This window comes from Artemia franciscana, chromosome 9 (genome assembly GCF_032884065.1).
Source record: "Artemia franciscana chromosome 9, ASM3288406v1, whole genome shotgun sequence".
In the NCBI taxonomy this organism is placed as follows: domain Eukaryota; kingdom Metazoa; phylum Arthropoda; class Branchiopoda; order Anostraca; family Artemiidae; genus Artemia; species Artemia franciscana.
This window is the reverse complement of record NC_088871.1, coordinates 10,363,739-10,380,057: the sequence shown is the minus strand read 5'-3', so window position 1 is coordinate 10,380,057 and position 16,319 is coordinate 10,363,739. Positions and strand designations below refer to the sequence as shown.

Sequence of the window (16,319 nt, the reverse complement as noted above, 5' to 3'; positions counted from 1 at the left end):
AACAAAGTACACTTATAAACATCCACTTTCACAAGGGGTAAGTAGGTAATACTATGTACAATAACAACAAAATATACCTAACAGTATGGTCTTTCAAGGGAGGGGGCAAAGAGTCATTTTTCCTAGAACTCATATTCTGATAGACTCGTTTTAAAGTACTCCTATTCATATAAGTTATATTTTCGGATGATCTGTAGTGTTACAAAACCTAAACAAATTTCTAGAGGTACTCTGGTTTGTCCTGAGGCATTGCTTACTAGAGATTTAACTTACGCTGATATAGGAGAGAGGGGCAAGAACAAAGAATTGGGAGTGGGATGAGTTTTTTGAAAACCCCACTAAGGCACGGATCAAGAATCAAGCTGTTCTGTGAAGGGGGCTACTTCAGGGGGGAGGGTGTTTCCAGGTTTTGAAAATATCTAATTTTTTAGGAAACTTTTTCTGTGTGTCTAACGATTTCCCTATCGTTTACCCATCCATTATGCTGACTACTTTTCATTTAAGAAAAAATTTATTTTTAGAAAAAATTTATTTTTAGAGCGTAATTGGCAAGTCAAACTTCAAACAGGACCCATAAGCATGGTGTCTAAGATGGTCAGTAAACAAAGAAGAATCCAAGGAAGATTGATATATACAAAAAATGTTTGAAGGTTTGTAAGATAAACTAAATAAGCCAGGTTTGAAGCGTCAAAAATAGTGGAGCCTTTTTTCCCAAGGAATTTTCTAGAAAGATATTACATAATTTTGCATCCAATCATACATATCAGTGAGAATTTAGATTGCGAAGTCGTTTCGTTGCTTTCTGTAGTTCTTCATCGCAATTTTAGTTCAAAACGCGCCGATCAGATATTCATTTTCCACAATTTTTATTCTAAAAGATATATCGATGAAGTAAAATTACGTGGTCAAAAGATTCATTCTCCCAAAAAGTGAAACATTTGTCAAAAACATTGCTATGATAATGTTAAGTATGGAGAAGAAGAAAGACCCGTACTGTCGCTCAAGGTCAAATGCGAATGTTAAATTATCTTTATCTTAGGTACAGAATATTTTAATGTAGCAAACTTATTCTTCAAATATTCAAGAGATTCCAAGGGTAGGGTGGCTTTTCCAATAATAACACGTAGGTGCTTGGTTGCCCTCCTATGCCAAAAAATAAAATATATTTTGTTAATCAAAATGGTTTGGATTTCAATAGTAGTTTGAAATTTCTTGAATATCATACTAGCTTAGATTATGGTGCCATTTAAAGTAAATAACTAAAAAAAAAAATCCACAAAATAAGATTTTCAAAGAAAAGTAAACAGCTCCTTTGTACAGAAAAAGAGCAAAAACAAAATCAAATAATCTACCAAGCATAAAACTACCACAAGTCAGCATCGATTAATAAATGGAACCTAAAACGAACAGAAATTACAATAAATTACCGAGTCAAACTCAAACGACCATAACTTAACATGAGTAGGGCTCAAAATCCCTATGCATTCCCAAGGCCAGAACATAATTTGCACTTTACTGAAAAAAGATACGAATGAATGTGTATTGTCAGTTTAATATACTCATGCTGATATCTTTTCATCAAAATTTTAATAATATTTGATTTTGTTAAAGTTATAAAAGTAAAAACATTTAAATTTTTCAGTAAAGTGCAAATTTTGTCCTGGTCTTGGGAAGGCTTAGGGGTTTTGGGCCCTTCTCATGTTAATTTCTGCTCGTTTTGAGTTTGATTCGGTCATTGAATGTAATTTCTGTTTGTTTTGGGTTTCATTTATTTATCGATGCTGACTTGTGGTAGTTTTACGCTGGGTAGATTATTTTATTTTATTTTTGCTCATTTTTAGTTTAATTGAGCTCTTTACTTTTCTTTGAAAACCTTATTTTGTGGAAAAAGTTTTTTAAATTAATTTCTGTTCGTTTTATGTTGAGATAGTATTTTCAGGGAAAAAGAAAATAATAGTTTAAACCTTTTCTTTACTTTTTGTTTGCTGGAGAAAATTTTTCACAACAACGTGCTTGTATGTGTATGTGGGGAGAGGGTAGCTATGCTCTGATCACTTAGACTCTTAAAAGGGGCACTAGAACTTCTGATTACCAATCCAGTCAGTCCCCTTCAAAGCATATACGACCACCATTTCTATAAGAACCTTATATGCCCCCCAGGGCATAACTTACAACCCTTGCCCTGAGAGCTGTAGGGGGTGGGGGTCTTCCTCACAGACATAATTTCCGGACCGTTCAACTACGATGAACAAAATTTTTATCTCCAATTTTGATTGGAAGAGTAAAGGAAAATGATGAGCGTGGAGGGAAGGGGGGCTGGTTGCTCTCAGATCACTTTGACCCTTAATGGGAACATTACAAATTCGAAATTCAAATCAAATGAGCCCCATCAGAAGTTTATATAACCGCTCATTCCATAAAAACTTTGCAGGCCCTCATGGTATAGCTTACAACCCTATCCCCAGGGCTCTGGGGGGTTATGTCAATTCTTGAGGCATTATTATATGTTCTTTGGACTATTTTGAACAAAGTCACTATCTCATAATTTCAATCTGATACGTTTAATGAAAAGTGGGGTTGTCGGGGGGAGGGCTAAATGCCTTCCATCACTTTCGATACTTAAAAAGGAGCTAGAAGTTCTTATTTTCAACCAAATGAGCATCTTCTAAAGTTGAAGAACTGTCCCTTCTATAAAACGTTGAATGCCCCACGGGATAACTTACAACCCTCGTCCCCAGGCTCTGGTCGTTTGTATCAACCCCAAGAGCCTTGTTGTATGATCTTTGGACTATTTTGAATAAAATAACAGTCTAAGAAAATTTTATTCCATGCATTTTTGGAAAAACGACGTGTTTAGGGGGGGGTAGCTACCATCAGACCACTTCGACTTTTGAAAAGGATACTAGAAATTTGTATCACCAATACAGTGAGTCCCCTCCGAAGTATAAACGACCAACCCTATTCCATAAGAACCTCATATGCCCCAGGGGCATAACTTACAACCCTTGCCCTGAGAGCTGTGGGGGCGGGATGGAATTCCTCAAAGACGTAATTTTCGGACGCTTCGACTATAATGAACAAATTCGCTATCTCAAATTTTAATCGGGTGTCTTTGGGGAAATGATGAGTTCGGGTGGGGGCTGGTAACTCTCATCACTTTTGAGTCTTAGATAGGGCACCATAGCTTCCAATTTCAAACCAAGCGAGACCCATCTGAGGTTTGTACGACCACCCATTCCATAAAAACCTTTTATGCCCCCAGGGCGTGACTTACAACCTTATCCCCAGGACACTGGGGGGTTGTGTGAACCCTAGAGGCATTTTTATACGTTCTTTGGACTATTTTTAGCAAAATTGTTATCTCATAATTTTAATCGGATTCGTTTGGCAAATGAGGTTACTTGGGGGAGGGGATTAATGCCCTCCAAAACTTTTGACTCTTAAAAGGGAACTGGAACTTCCCATTTTCAACCTAATAATTCACTTATAATCCTTGTCCTGAGGGCTGTGAGGGTAGTCATATTCAAAGACATAATTTCCTGACTTTTCAATAACGTTGAACAAAATGGCTACATCAAAATTGTTACTGGAAGTCTTTGGAGAAATGAAGGGCGTGGGGGCATTCGCCCCCAATTACATTTAAGCATGAAAAGGGTACTAGTCCTGTCAATTTCCAATCGATGAGCCCTTTTTGTAGTTTCTACGATAACACCTTCTATAAAAACCTTATATACCCCAGGGCATAACTTACAATCTTCATCCTGAGGGCTTCGGGGTGTTTTCATCCTCAAAAATATAATTTCCTGGCCTTTCACCTTGAACAAGATGGCTATCTCAGAATTTCAATTGGATGTGTTTGGGCAACGGGTGGGCGCGGGAGGGGGTTAGTTGCCCTCCAATCACTGTCGACTATTAAAAAAGGGCACTAGCCGTTTCAATTTTCAATCGAATGATCTCTTTTTGAAGCTTCTACGACAATGCTTTCTATAAGAACCATGTGTACTCCCAGGGCATAACTTACAACCCTTGCCCCGAAGGCTGGAGGGACTTGTCATCCTCAAAGAAATAATTTCTGGACCTGAACAAAAGGGCTATCTGGAAATTTTAAGTGGATGTGTTTGGGGAAAGGGTGGGCGTTGGAGGGGGTTAGTTGCCCTCCAATCACTTTCGACTATTAAAAGGGACACTATCCGTTTCAATTTTTAATCGAATGAGCCCTTTTTGAAGTTTCTACGATAAATCCTTTGATACAAAGTGCCCTGGTCTAAGACAAAAAAAAACAAAAATAATACATTGTGCTATATCGTTCTTTACTTAGGCAGCACCATTGCGCTGCCTATGATATGTTCAATAAAAATTCAAATCAATTATTGGATGTAGAACAGAAGCTAAATATTACTACATATATGAAATGGGTCGTCCCCTCCGCAATCCCTCGATCTTTACGCTAAAGCTTTTAATTGTTTTAAAAAGCAGAATTGTGGCAAAGAGTCAAACTTTAGCATAAAGAGCGAGGGATTGCGGAGGGGACAACCCATTTCATATATGGAGTAATTTCTGTTCGTTTTGAGTTTTAATGTCGCTCCTTACTTTCAGTTAAAAAAACTAGTTTTTTTTTTATGTAATTTCTGAACGTTTTTGAATTAATGCATGTTTGATTTTGGCTCTCCACACATAAATTATTAAAATGAAATTTGCATATTAATTCCTTTTTTGGCTAAATGACTTCCTCTTAGTTTTGATCAGACGATTTTGAGAAATAAGGGATGGGGAAGGAGGCCTAGTTGCCATACAATTTTTCGGTTACATAAAAAGGCAACTATAAATTTTAATTTTTAACGAATTTTTTTATTAGTAAAAATATACGTAACTTAAGAATTAACTTACGTAACAAACTTTTATATTCTTTAATTATATTATGTATATGAGGGGGTTTGTACCCTCGTTAATACCTCGTTCTTTACACTAAATCGTAAGTTTTGTCCCAATTCTTTAAGAATGACCCCTGAATCTGAAAGGCCGTAGAATAAATAGTTGAAATTACTAAAAATACTATAGCATAAAGAGCGAGGTATTCATCTCCTCCTAAATACCTCGCTCTTTATGCTAAAGTATTTTTAGAACCCCTCATATGCGAAATAATCTCTGTTCGTTTTACGTTTCAATGCTACTCTTTACTTTCAATTGAAAAAACTTTTCCATCTTTATTTTTTCATTGTTTTTTTTATAGTAATTTTAGAAAATCCTGCGCCCTTTTCATTGAATTTCTGTTCCCCCATGACATATTTCTCCAAGGAAAGATCCTCCCACATAGCCCCCTCCCCTCAAACCCACCCCCATAACCAAAAAAATCCCCTGAAAACGACTGTACACTTCCCAATAACCATTATTATATGTAAACACTGGTCGAAGTTTGTAACTTGCAGCCCCTCCCCCAGGGACTGTGGGGGAGTAAATCATTCCCAAAGACATAGTTATTATGGTTTTTGACTATGCGGAACAAAACGGCTATCTCAAAATTTTGATCTGTTGACTTTGGAGAAAAAATTAGCGTGGGAGGGGGCCTAGATGCCCTCCAATTTTTTGGTCACTTAAAAAGGGCACTGTAACTTTTCATTTCTGTTAAAATGAGCCCTCTTGCGACATTCTAGGACCACTTGGTCGATACGATGACCCCTGGGAAAAAAAAAACAAAAAAACAAATAAACACGCACCCGTGATTTGTCTTCTGGCAAAAAATACAAAATTCCACATCTTTGTAGATAGGAGCTTGAAAACTTTGCTATAGGGTTCTCTGATACGCCGAATGCGATGGTGTGATTTTCGTTAAGATTATGTGACTTTTAGGGGGTGTTTTCCCCTATTTTCTGAAATAAGGCAAATTTTTTCAGGCTCGTAACTTTTGATGACAAAGACTAAATTTGATGAAACTTATATATTTAAAATCAGCATGAAAATCTGATTCTTTTGATGTATATTTTAGCATCAAAATTCCGTTTTTTAGAGTTTCGTTTACTATTGAGCCGGGTCGCTCCTTACTATAGTTCGTTACCACGAACTGTTTGATCATGGTTCACAGTTCACAAGATCATTTCTATAGTATGATCACTTATATTTCGCTGGGGAACCGACGCTTCCTCAAACCAAGACGATGAGTGGAAATGTCTATCTCTGAGCGGGAGAAGGACCGGTTCTGGGTTATATCGCAACTTGGTTATTGAAGACTGTCCCTGGCAGCTGACAGCTATTGTAGCCAACTGGTATGAGATAGATGTAATCCGAATCGTCGTGGAAGTGTTAAACCCTTTCATATTTCTGATTGCCATGGATATAACATATCACTTATATTCATTGTTTAATCAGACGACTTTGGGGAGAAAAGCGTGGGAGGGGGGCCAGTTGACCTCCATTTTTGGTCACTTAAAAATGGCACTAGAAGTTTTAATTTCTCTTCGAACATACCTTCTCCCGATCTTCTAGGGCCACTATTTCGAAACAATCACCCCATGGGGAAAGAAAATAAAAATAAACACGGATCCGAGATCTGTCTTCTGGCAAAAAACAGCAAAGTTCCACATTTTTGCAGATAGGAGCTTGAAACTTCTATGGTAGTGTTATCTGGTACGCTGAACCTGATGGTGTGATTTTCATTAAGATTCCTTTAATTTGAGGGTGTTTCTCCCTATTTCAAAAATCGGGCGAATTTTCTCATGCTCGTAAATTTTGATGGGTAGCTCAACACAAATCTTGATAAATATTTTGAATCGGCATAGTAAGCTGATTCTTTTGATATATCTATTGATATTAAATTTTTGTTTTTTACAGCTTTGGTAACTATTGAGCCGAGTCACTCCTTCCTTACTTATAGTTTGTTACCACGAATTCTTTGATTTGGTCATATTTGGGTTGTCTTTCAAGTCTTACATACGTTTTCACAAGATCTTTAAAACCCATAAATCAGGACTTAGGGCTTAGAAAAAAACATGCTGAGAACTTTCTTTGGCTTCAAACGTGAAGTAGATTTATTTCTAAAAGGTCTACTTTACAACAAAACAATTTTCTAAGGTCAACAGGGGTCAGTTTCCTTTAGAGGGTAAATGGTTTGGATAAAAACCTCGGAAACTTTCCCGGGAACAACATATGCTCAAGATATATACCTCAAAGTCTCATTCACAGAACTTAAATGCTTACCAATACAGCAAAAATATAGGATTTTACCAAAAGTTAATTTCAGTATGGAATTGATAAAGTTCACGGTGATAATCTGACATAATACAAATCAGATACCGTGAAATATAAAAATGAAATATATCATTCCATTTTACGCTCAGCATTTCTTACATATATAATAGATGCTTTATTGATAATTAAATGAAAAAAACAGGTTTTTTGAAATGAAAGTAAGGAGCGACATTAAAACTTAAAACGAACAAAAATTAATCCGTATATGAAAGGGGCTTTTCCTCCTCGACGCCCTGCTCTTTACGCTAAAGTTTTTTATTGTTCTAAAAAGTAGAGTTGCGAGAAAGAATCAAACTTTAGCGCAAGGAGCGGGGTGTCGAGGAGGAAAAGCCCCTTTCATATACGGAGTAATTACCAAGGGTGATCGCATCGAACCAATAGTTCTATAAAATTGGGGGAGCGCTCTTTTGAAAGGAAATTCAAAAGCTATAGTGCCCTTATTAAGTGACCAAAAATGGAGGGCAACTGGCACCCCTCCCAAGCCTTTTTCCCCAACGTCGTCTGATCAGAATTTTGATATATCCATTTTGCTCAGTATAGTTGAAAGGTCCAATAAATATGTAGTTGGGATGACGTGACCCCCCAGAAACCCCGGAGGAAGGGCTGCAAGTTATGGAATTCGATCATTGTTTACACATACTATTTGTTATTGGGAAGTGTACTGACATTTTTCAGAGAAGTGAATTTTGGGGGACTGAATTTCAACGGAGAGAATTTCCCATTGGGATGGAATTTTCTTGGGATGAACTTACTTGGTGACATTTTAAACGTGAGAATTGATCAGAATTCATATACGAGATTCGTTTTATTTATCTTAATTTCTTTACCTTACTTTTGGGTAATTTACCGGGAGAAATATCTTGCGTAAGAGGAGCTTACAACGGAGGAATTATTCGTAGGGCGGATTTTTCACGGAGGGGGTGGATTGCCTGGGATTACTTCGAAAACGATCAAAAAATAAATAAAAATAACAAGTTTTTTCCACTGAAAGTAAAAAACAACATTTAAACTTAAAAAACAGAAATTATTCCGTATATGAGGGGGGCGGCCCCATCCTCAATACCCCACTCTTTATGCCAAAGTTCGACCTTTTATCCCAACTCTTTAAGATCGATTCCTGAAATACAAGGGCCGTGTAATTATAATCAGAGCCTTTTTGAAATGTACTTAAAAAACTTTAGCGTGAAAAGGGGGTATTGAGGAGGAGGCAGTCTCCCTTATATGCGGAATAATTTCTATTCGTTTTAAGTTTTAATGCTTTTCCCTGCTTCAAAAAAAAAACTTTATTTATTTAATTGTATCCCAGCTCCCTCCTCCTTTCTAATGCTTGCACATATACCTATATATCCAATATTTCCACGTAAAACATAAATCATATGTAAAAAAGGTTATATGTCATTTCGCTTCACATTCAACATTGTTCACAAACATGATAGTTGCTACACTGACAATTTCGCTCCCCCTCCCCGTCATAAATGAAAGTTTGTTCGTTTCTTAATTCAAAGTGGCATTACTTTGCATTATGAAGCAACTGTTGATTGGAACTAAGCACAAAAAATGTAAACCAAAAATATCAGTAAACTTTTCTATTTTGCTTAGGTAAGGCCGTACCCAAGGGATGGGGGAGGGGTTGCGGTGTTTGATCCCCTCGAATATAAATGACGACCGGGGCACTCAAAGAGAAAGCGACCGGGACACAAGGAATGTTCGATTAGCAATCAGGGACACAGGGAAACAACAACAACGGGGACGCCGGGGGGCACAGGGGGATACATAAATGACGACGGGGACACAGGGAATGTTCGATTAGCAATCACCATCAACAAAGCTCAAGGGCAATCATTAGAATAATAAGGTATAGATCTGAATACAGATTGTTTTTCCCATGGACAATTATATGTTGCATGTTCAAGAGTCGGTAAACCTGACAATCTATTTATATGCACAGACAATGGGACAGCCAAGAATGTTGAATATTCGCAAGTTTTACGTAGTTAAAAATATATTTATATCTATCTATATTCACAGGTGGGGTGAATATAGATAGGTGTGAAGCGCCCCCAACAGCTAGTATAATATAAATACTATATATTTATCAACATATATACAGTTGTATAAGTATAATTTTCTGCATGTTATGAAGTAAGAATTCTTTTCTTAGCATGTTTCCTTCTCAACAGCCCTAATTCTAGGCTTCTACCCCCTTCAGCTGACATGAAATCTTCGAAAGCAATACCTTAAGAATTGCTCAATTTCAAACATTCTTATAGGTGCATATAGGAATAGCCTACGACTTACCCATCTCTATCAAAAGCGGCAAAGCATTGCTCCATTCTGTCTTCACCCTTTCAATCAAGTCAAAACATTTCTGAAAAAAGGAATGATTCCTAATATCAACTAAACTGGTTTCTATCGTAACAGACCTGTTTTATAAAACATCATCAGAACAGCATTTCGAAAGGGAACTTTCCATTCGTAGAGAGTGATATCGGAAACGCCCCTTTCAATATTGCTTGTCACTGCAGTTGTAGATCTTGCCTTACTAGTTTTTTTTTTTTTCAAGAGTAATAAACTTTTGTAGTTCCAAAGGCAACGAGCTATAAATAGAATTGAATGACGTAATTTCAGTTTGTTAAACTGACAGAAACAGAATTTAAAAAACCACGAATAATCTTTATAGTGAACATAAGGTTTTGTCAATCAGTTCGTGGTAACGAACTTAAGGAGCGACCCGGCTCAATAGTAACCAAAACTCTAAAAAATGGAATTTTGATACAGTCTTATATGGAATTGTTCTACATTGTTATATGGAATGGAATTTTTCTACAGTCTTTGATATAGTCTTACCCATCAAAAGTTACGAGCCTGAGAAAATTTACCTTATTTTAGAAAATAAGGGGAAATACCCCCTAAAAGTCATAGAATCGTAACGAAAATCACACCATCAGATTCAGCGTATCAGAGAACCCTATTGTAAAAGTTTCAAGCTCTTATCTACAAAAATGTGGAATTTTTTATTTTTTGCCAGAAGGCAGATCACGGATGCGTGTTTATTTGTTTGTTTTTTTTCCAGGGGTGATCGTATCGACCCAGTGGTCCTAGAATCTTGCGAGAAGGCTCATTCTAACGGAAATGAAAAGTTCTAGTGCCCTTTCTAAGTGACCAAAAAAATTGGAGGGCACCTAGGCCCCCTCCCACGCTAATTATCTTCCCGAAGTCAACGGATCAAAATTCTGATTTTAAAAAATACTGTTTAACTACTGTTTTAAAAAGCAGAGTAGAGAGAAAGAGTCAAACTTTAGCATAAAGAGCGGGGCGCTGATGAGGAAGTAGTCCCTTTCATATACGAAGTAATTTCTGTTCGTTTTCAGTTTTAATGTCGCTCCTTAAATTCAGCTAAAAAAAACTTGTTTTTTTAATTTAATTCTTAAAGAGGGTTGGAGCTTATAGTATCAAATCAACGGCGAAGTGGTGTCAATTCACAAGAAATTTGTGGGGGAAAGGGATTTAATTGATGAAAAATCTAGAGAATGGGAATAAAAATGAAATGAGAAAGAAAAATGAAAATGATAATGAAAAAGAAACATTCAGAAAACAAAAAATGATCTGCATCTTCCAGATCCTTGGAAATTTTATCCATGGCCTCCACTTCACACCTCCTTAGTCCATATTTCAATGTTTTCTCCAATTTCTTTACATTCCTTTTGTTTTCATATAATCTATCACTCAGATAATTCTTGTAAAATCCCCTTCTCCTCTCTATTAAATATAAAGCATTTTCACTAATATTCCGAGCTTCAGTCTTAACTTTCTTCCCTAAGATACCAACTTCACGAATTCTTCCGAAATAACAACCCCCCACAACTCCCCCAAAGAGAGCGGATTCAGTCCGATTATGTCAATCACGTGTCTAGGACTTGTGCTTATTCTTCCCACCAAGTTTCATCCGGATCTCTCCACTCTAAGCGTTATCCAGGATTTCCCGTTCCCCCTCCAACTCCCCCCAATATCACCTCATACGCTCGGAATTCAAAATAAGAGCTCCGAGACACGAGGTCCTTCTGAACATCAAAATTCATTAAGATCCAATCACCACTCGTAAGCTAAAAATACCTAATTTTTTTCTAGTTTTTCCTCTCCCTTCAGCCCCCCAGATGGTCGAATCGGGGAAAACAACTTTATCAAGTCAATTTGTGCAGGTCCCTGACACACCTGCCAATTGACGTCGTCCTAGCACGTCCAGAAGCACCGGATTCACAAAAGCACTGGACCCCCCTAACTTCCCCAAAGAGAGCGGATCCAGTCTGGTTACGTCAATTACGTATCTGAGACATTTGCTTATTCTACCCACCAAGTTTCATCCCAATCTATCCACTCTAAGCGTTTTCCACGATTTCTGGTTTTCCCTTCCAACTCCTCCCAATGTCAATAGATCTGGTCGGGATTTAAAACAAGACCTCTGAGAAATAAGTTCCTTCTAATATCAAATTTCGTTAAGATCCAGTCACCCCTTCTTAAGTTAAAAATACCTCAATTTTTCTCATTTTTCCGAATAAACACACCCCCCCCCAACTCCCCCAAAGAGAGCTGATTCAGTCCGATTATGTCACTCACGTGTCTAGGACTTTTACTTATTCTTCCCATCAAGTTTCATCCCGATCTCACCACTCTAAGTGTTTTCCAAGATTTCTGTTCCCCCCCCCCAACCCCCTATGTCCCTGGATCCGACTTTAATTGATAATAGAGCATCTGAGACGTAAGATCTTTCTATATATCAAGTTTCATTAAGATCCGATCACCCATTCGTAAGATAAAGATACCTCAATTTTCACGTTTTCCAAGATTTCTGGTTTCCCCCTTCAACCCCCCCCCCCCAATGTCATCGGATCTGGTTGGGATTTATAATGAAAGCTCAAAAGCACAAGATCCTTCTAAATATCAATTTTCATTAAGATCTGATTACCGGTCCGTAAGTTAGAAATACTTCATTTTTTTCGAATTAGCCGTCCCCCACTCCTCCCCCCCCAGATTGCGAATCAGGGGATAGACTATTTTTAATTTAATCTGGTCCGGTCCCTGATACGCCTGCCAAATTTCATCATCCTAGCTTATCTGGAAGTGCCTAAACTAGCAAAACCGGGACATAGAGATCGACAGACAGACCGACAGAATTTGCAATCGCTATAGGTCGCTTGGTTAATACCAAGTTCCATAAAAACTTGTTTTTCTATTTAATCCTTATAAAAAGCACAAAGTCTTTCTTTCTTTTTCATTCAGAAAATTATATTCACTGTATATCTACCTTCTTATTTAATTATTGTATTTCTGTCCTATTTGCAGATGTAGAGGGTGTATTCATTTCAACTTTTGAAAGTTTAAAAACAAGAGATCTGGGTCCAAGAGTGTGTGACAAACTATCAGTTTAATGAGACATTTGATGTTAAATGTTTATTAGATATTTTAACCGATATATAGAAGGGCTTAAAGATACCCAATAACCTGTTGTTTCTTCTTTATCTTAATGACAATTTTGAGTAAGTTTACAAGTTTTATACAAAAAGCTGTAAACTATAATCTTAAATTGTTTTTACTTTGAATGGAGGATGAAAATTGCATTGGTGACTCCCAGCCCTAAATCTTAACTATTCATAAAAACAGCAATACGGTTAATTCGATCAAACAGTTCGTGGTAACGAATTGTAGTAAAGAGCGACCTGGCTCAATAGTAAACGAAAGTCTAAAAAAACGGAATTTTGATGCTAATAAATAAATCAAAGGAATCGGATTTTCATGCTGATTTCAAATATATAAGTTCCAATAAATTTAGTTTAACCCATCAAAAGATACGAGCCTGAGAAAATTTGCCTTATTTTGGAAAATAGGGGAAAACATCCCCTAAAAGTCATAGAACCTTAACGAAAATAACACCATCGCATTCAGCGTATCAGAGAACCCCATTGTAGAAATTACAAGCTCCTATCTACAAAAATGTGGAACTTCGTATTTTTTGCCAGAAGACTGATCACGGGTGCGTGTTTATTTGTTTATATTTTTTCCCAGGGGTGATCGTATCGACCCAGTGATCCTAGGATGTCACGCGAGGGCTCATTCTAATGGAAATGAAAAGTTCTAGTGCCCTTTTTAAGTGACCAAAAAATTGGAGGGCACCTAGGCCCCCTCCCACGCTCATTTTAATGAGCGTGGGGGTCAATCTTAAAGCACCGGAACAAAATTTAAGCTTTAGTATAAAGAGCGAGGCAATTATCGTATATTTATTACGAACAAAAACGTTCGTAAAACAAAAAACTAATAAGTTCTAGTTGCTTTTATAAGTTAAAAAAATTGGAGGGCAACTAGGCCTCCTCTCCCACCCCTTTTTTTATCAACTCGTCGGAACAAAAATATGAGAAAGCCATTTAGACAAAAAAAAATATGCGAATTTCGTTCTAAGTATTAATGTGCGGTGAGCCAAAATCAAAATATGCATTAATTTAAAAACGTTCAGAAACTAAATAAAAAAAACAAGTTTTTTAAACTGCAAGTAATGAGCGACATTATTACTTAAAACGAACAGAAATTATTCCGTATATGAAAGGGGTTGTCCCCTCCTCAACGCCTCGCTCTTTACGCTAGTTTTTATTGTTTTAAAAAGTAGAGTTGTGAAAGAGTCAAACTTTAGCGTAAAGAGCATTTACGTTTAGGAGGGGACAACCACTTTCATATACGGAATAATTTCTGTTCGTTTATAGTTTTAATGTCGCTCCTTACTTGCAGTTAAAAAAAACATGTTTTTTTTTGTTTAATTCCTTAAAGGATCACCCAACCTTATCCATTTCAATTTTCTGAAATGCATTTGGCCCAAACTATTTAGGATTGAGTGGGCGATCTTGCCATAACTAGTAGAGCTTGGATAAGAGATCTGAATAGACGACAGAAAACTAAAATCTTGACACACCTACTTTTCCAGAAAGACAAAAAAAAAACATTTAGCTTCTCGTTTTGTGACGTTGAGGCTCGCAAAATGATTTTTAAGGTATCGAATCTTCTTAAAGGAACCAAACGAAATTTGCAACTTATTTTGGCTATATCGGTTCATTGTGCCTGAAAACAGGCCAGAAACCTATATAATCTTTCACCGAATCCGGTAGACATTAATGAAAACAGACCATTTTGATGTTTGTTTACATTTGTTATGACATCAAAACTAAGCAATTTAAGAATTAACGACGCTTCTTGACTACTAAGGTCCCTGCGTCGGCCCTGCAGTGCATTCCTGCAGCGTGATTCGATCTCTGGGTCCCGTATTACAAAGCTAAGATCAAATCCATTGCGCCACCACAGGACAAAACTAAGCAATATTATATTGCTTAGTTTTGATTGAAATAAATCTACAGTAGATACAAACAGGGTAAAGGAGACCTCAATAAAGAAAAAATTAAAAAAAAAAAAAACTGTTGCACTGACCTTCGACGCCTGAAAGAGATCTATATCGTTTTATCTCCATCAGGCTTGCAACCTTCTACACTGTTACTGCTAGTTACTTGAAACTTTTGAAATAGTTTGGTTGCACTGATTGATGACACCCAAAAATCTCCGAACCTTGTTTTTTTTCCGATCAGCATTAAAACTATGGTTGGACTAAACCAAGAGGACTTAGGGGATAGCAGACTTTGGAACACAAATTTGACTGTATCAACTGGTGTTGAAAGATATGAGCATATCAGGGGTGGTTTACAGGATAGGGCTCACGAATGTTTCAACCCAATAGAAGTCGGGTAGATAAGCAGTTTTAATGAATAAAAATCCACTCCCACATCCGGTTAAAATTCAATTTTTTTCAAAATTATTGCTGACAAAACTTTACAAATGATTATACAAACCTATCTATTTACAAAACTATGAAAAAGGTTATTTATACATTCTTGGTTCAACTGTGTTTTCTACCGGTTTAACTTGCCTTTACAAAGTGGTACTATAGTAATATCAGGCCAGGGACCACCCCAATCAACACTGTAGGTAATCGCTTTCGAGATTCGAAAACTCAGATTTGAGATTAAACAAAAGCCAGGACTATGATCCGGCCAAATCAGAGACAACGCTTTAACTCGTATTAAGGAGCATAAGCCTTTAATGTTTTGTTTCTTTTCCTAGAACCATTTTATATAAAAGGACTGGTCATTGAAACTTCGGAGGGAGCTCATTCGATTGGAAGTTCTAACTTCGTTTTTGAGGGTGAAAACTGATAGAAGGGTAACTAGCCTCCTTGTCGCACTCTCCCCCCCCCCCAAGACATCTGATAAAACCATTTTGTTTGAAATAATCAAAAGGTCAAACGACTATGCCTCCAAGGATGATACAGCCCCCCAACCTGTTGTGCAAGGGCTTTAAGTTATACAAGGTGTCCACTGTTCACATACATGTTTGTTATTGAGAAAAGAGGGCGGGGATGTTTGATCCTGGATGTCCAAAAAGGTTAAAAGTAATAAAGTGGAACTTCCATGGAATGTAGAGGGGGGTGCTGAACTAAATCAAAACAAATTACGTGCATGTCGGTTGTCAAAAACAAATAGAAACTTTCCGTGCATGGTAAGGGAAATGTTGAACTAATCAAGACATTATTTACATAATGCTAGTACTACTCACGTCTAGTAAAGCTACTACCGCTAATAAACTGAAACTTTCAGGGAATATTGAGCTGAATAAAAAGACAGCTCGTCAAATATGCATGCAGTGTTAAAGAATGCAGGGTGTTAAATTGAAACTCTCGGAGAACATTGAGGGGAACGCTGAACAGCATAAAAAGATTACCTACATCCAAGTTGTCAATATGCAAGGAATTTCAAGATCTTAGCTACAGCCCTCCCCCACCCTCCAGAGAGGAGTAGAAACAGGTTATTAGCTAGCCAAACTGGAGTTTGGTAAGGCAAACTCATGTTTTTAGTAATTTATGTTCCTTTCAATTTGACTTGGCTTTTCATTTGAATTTCTACTCCCTTTAGGATTTATTTGTTTATCTATACCAGTATCCGTTATATTTGTGTTTGATGTGATTATCTACTTAATGTCTGTTCGGATTT

General features: G+C 37.0%; 1 protein-coding gene and 1 non-coding gene across 2 annotated transcripts in view; one reads left to right on the top strand and one right to left on the bottom strand.

The window, feature by feature from the left end:
- Positions 1-9,696, bottom strand: part of LOC136030985 (nicotinamidase-like) — a 94,333-nt gene extending 84,637 nt beyond the window's left edge. The window contains exon 1 of the mRNA XM_065710141.1: positions 9,541-9,696. Coding sequence (XP_065566213.1) covers positions 9,541-9,575 — 35 coding nt within the window. The 5' untranslated portion in view covers positions 9,576-9,696. The remainder of the gene's footprint in view (positions 1-9,540) is intronic.
- LOC136031598 (small nucleolar RNA U3) lies at positions 6,070-6,287 on the top strand. Its single transcript, XR_010618543.1, has one exon. It is a non-coding gene; the product is annotated as a small nucleolar RNA U3 (small nucleolar RNA).
- Positions 9,697-16,319: the final 6,623 nt, after the last annotated feature.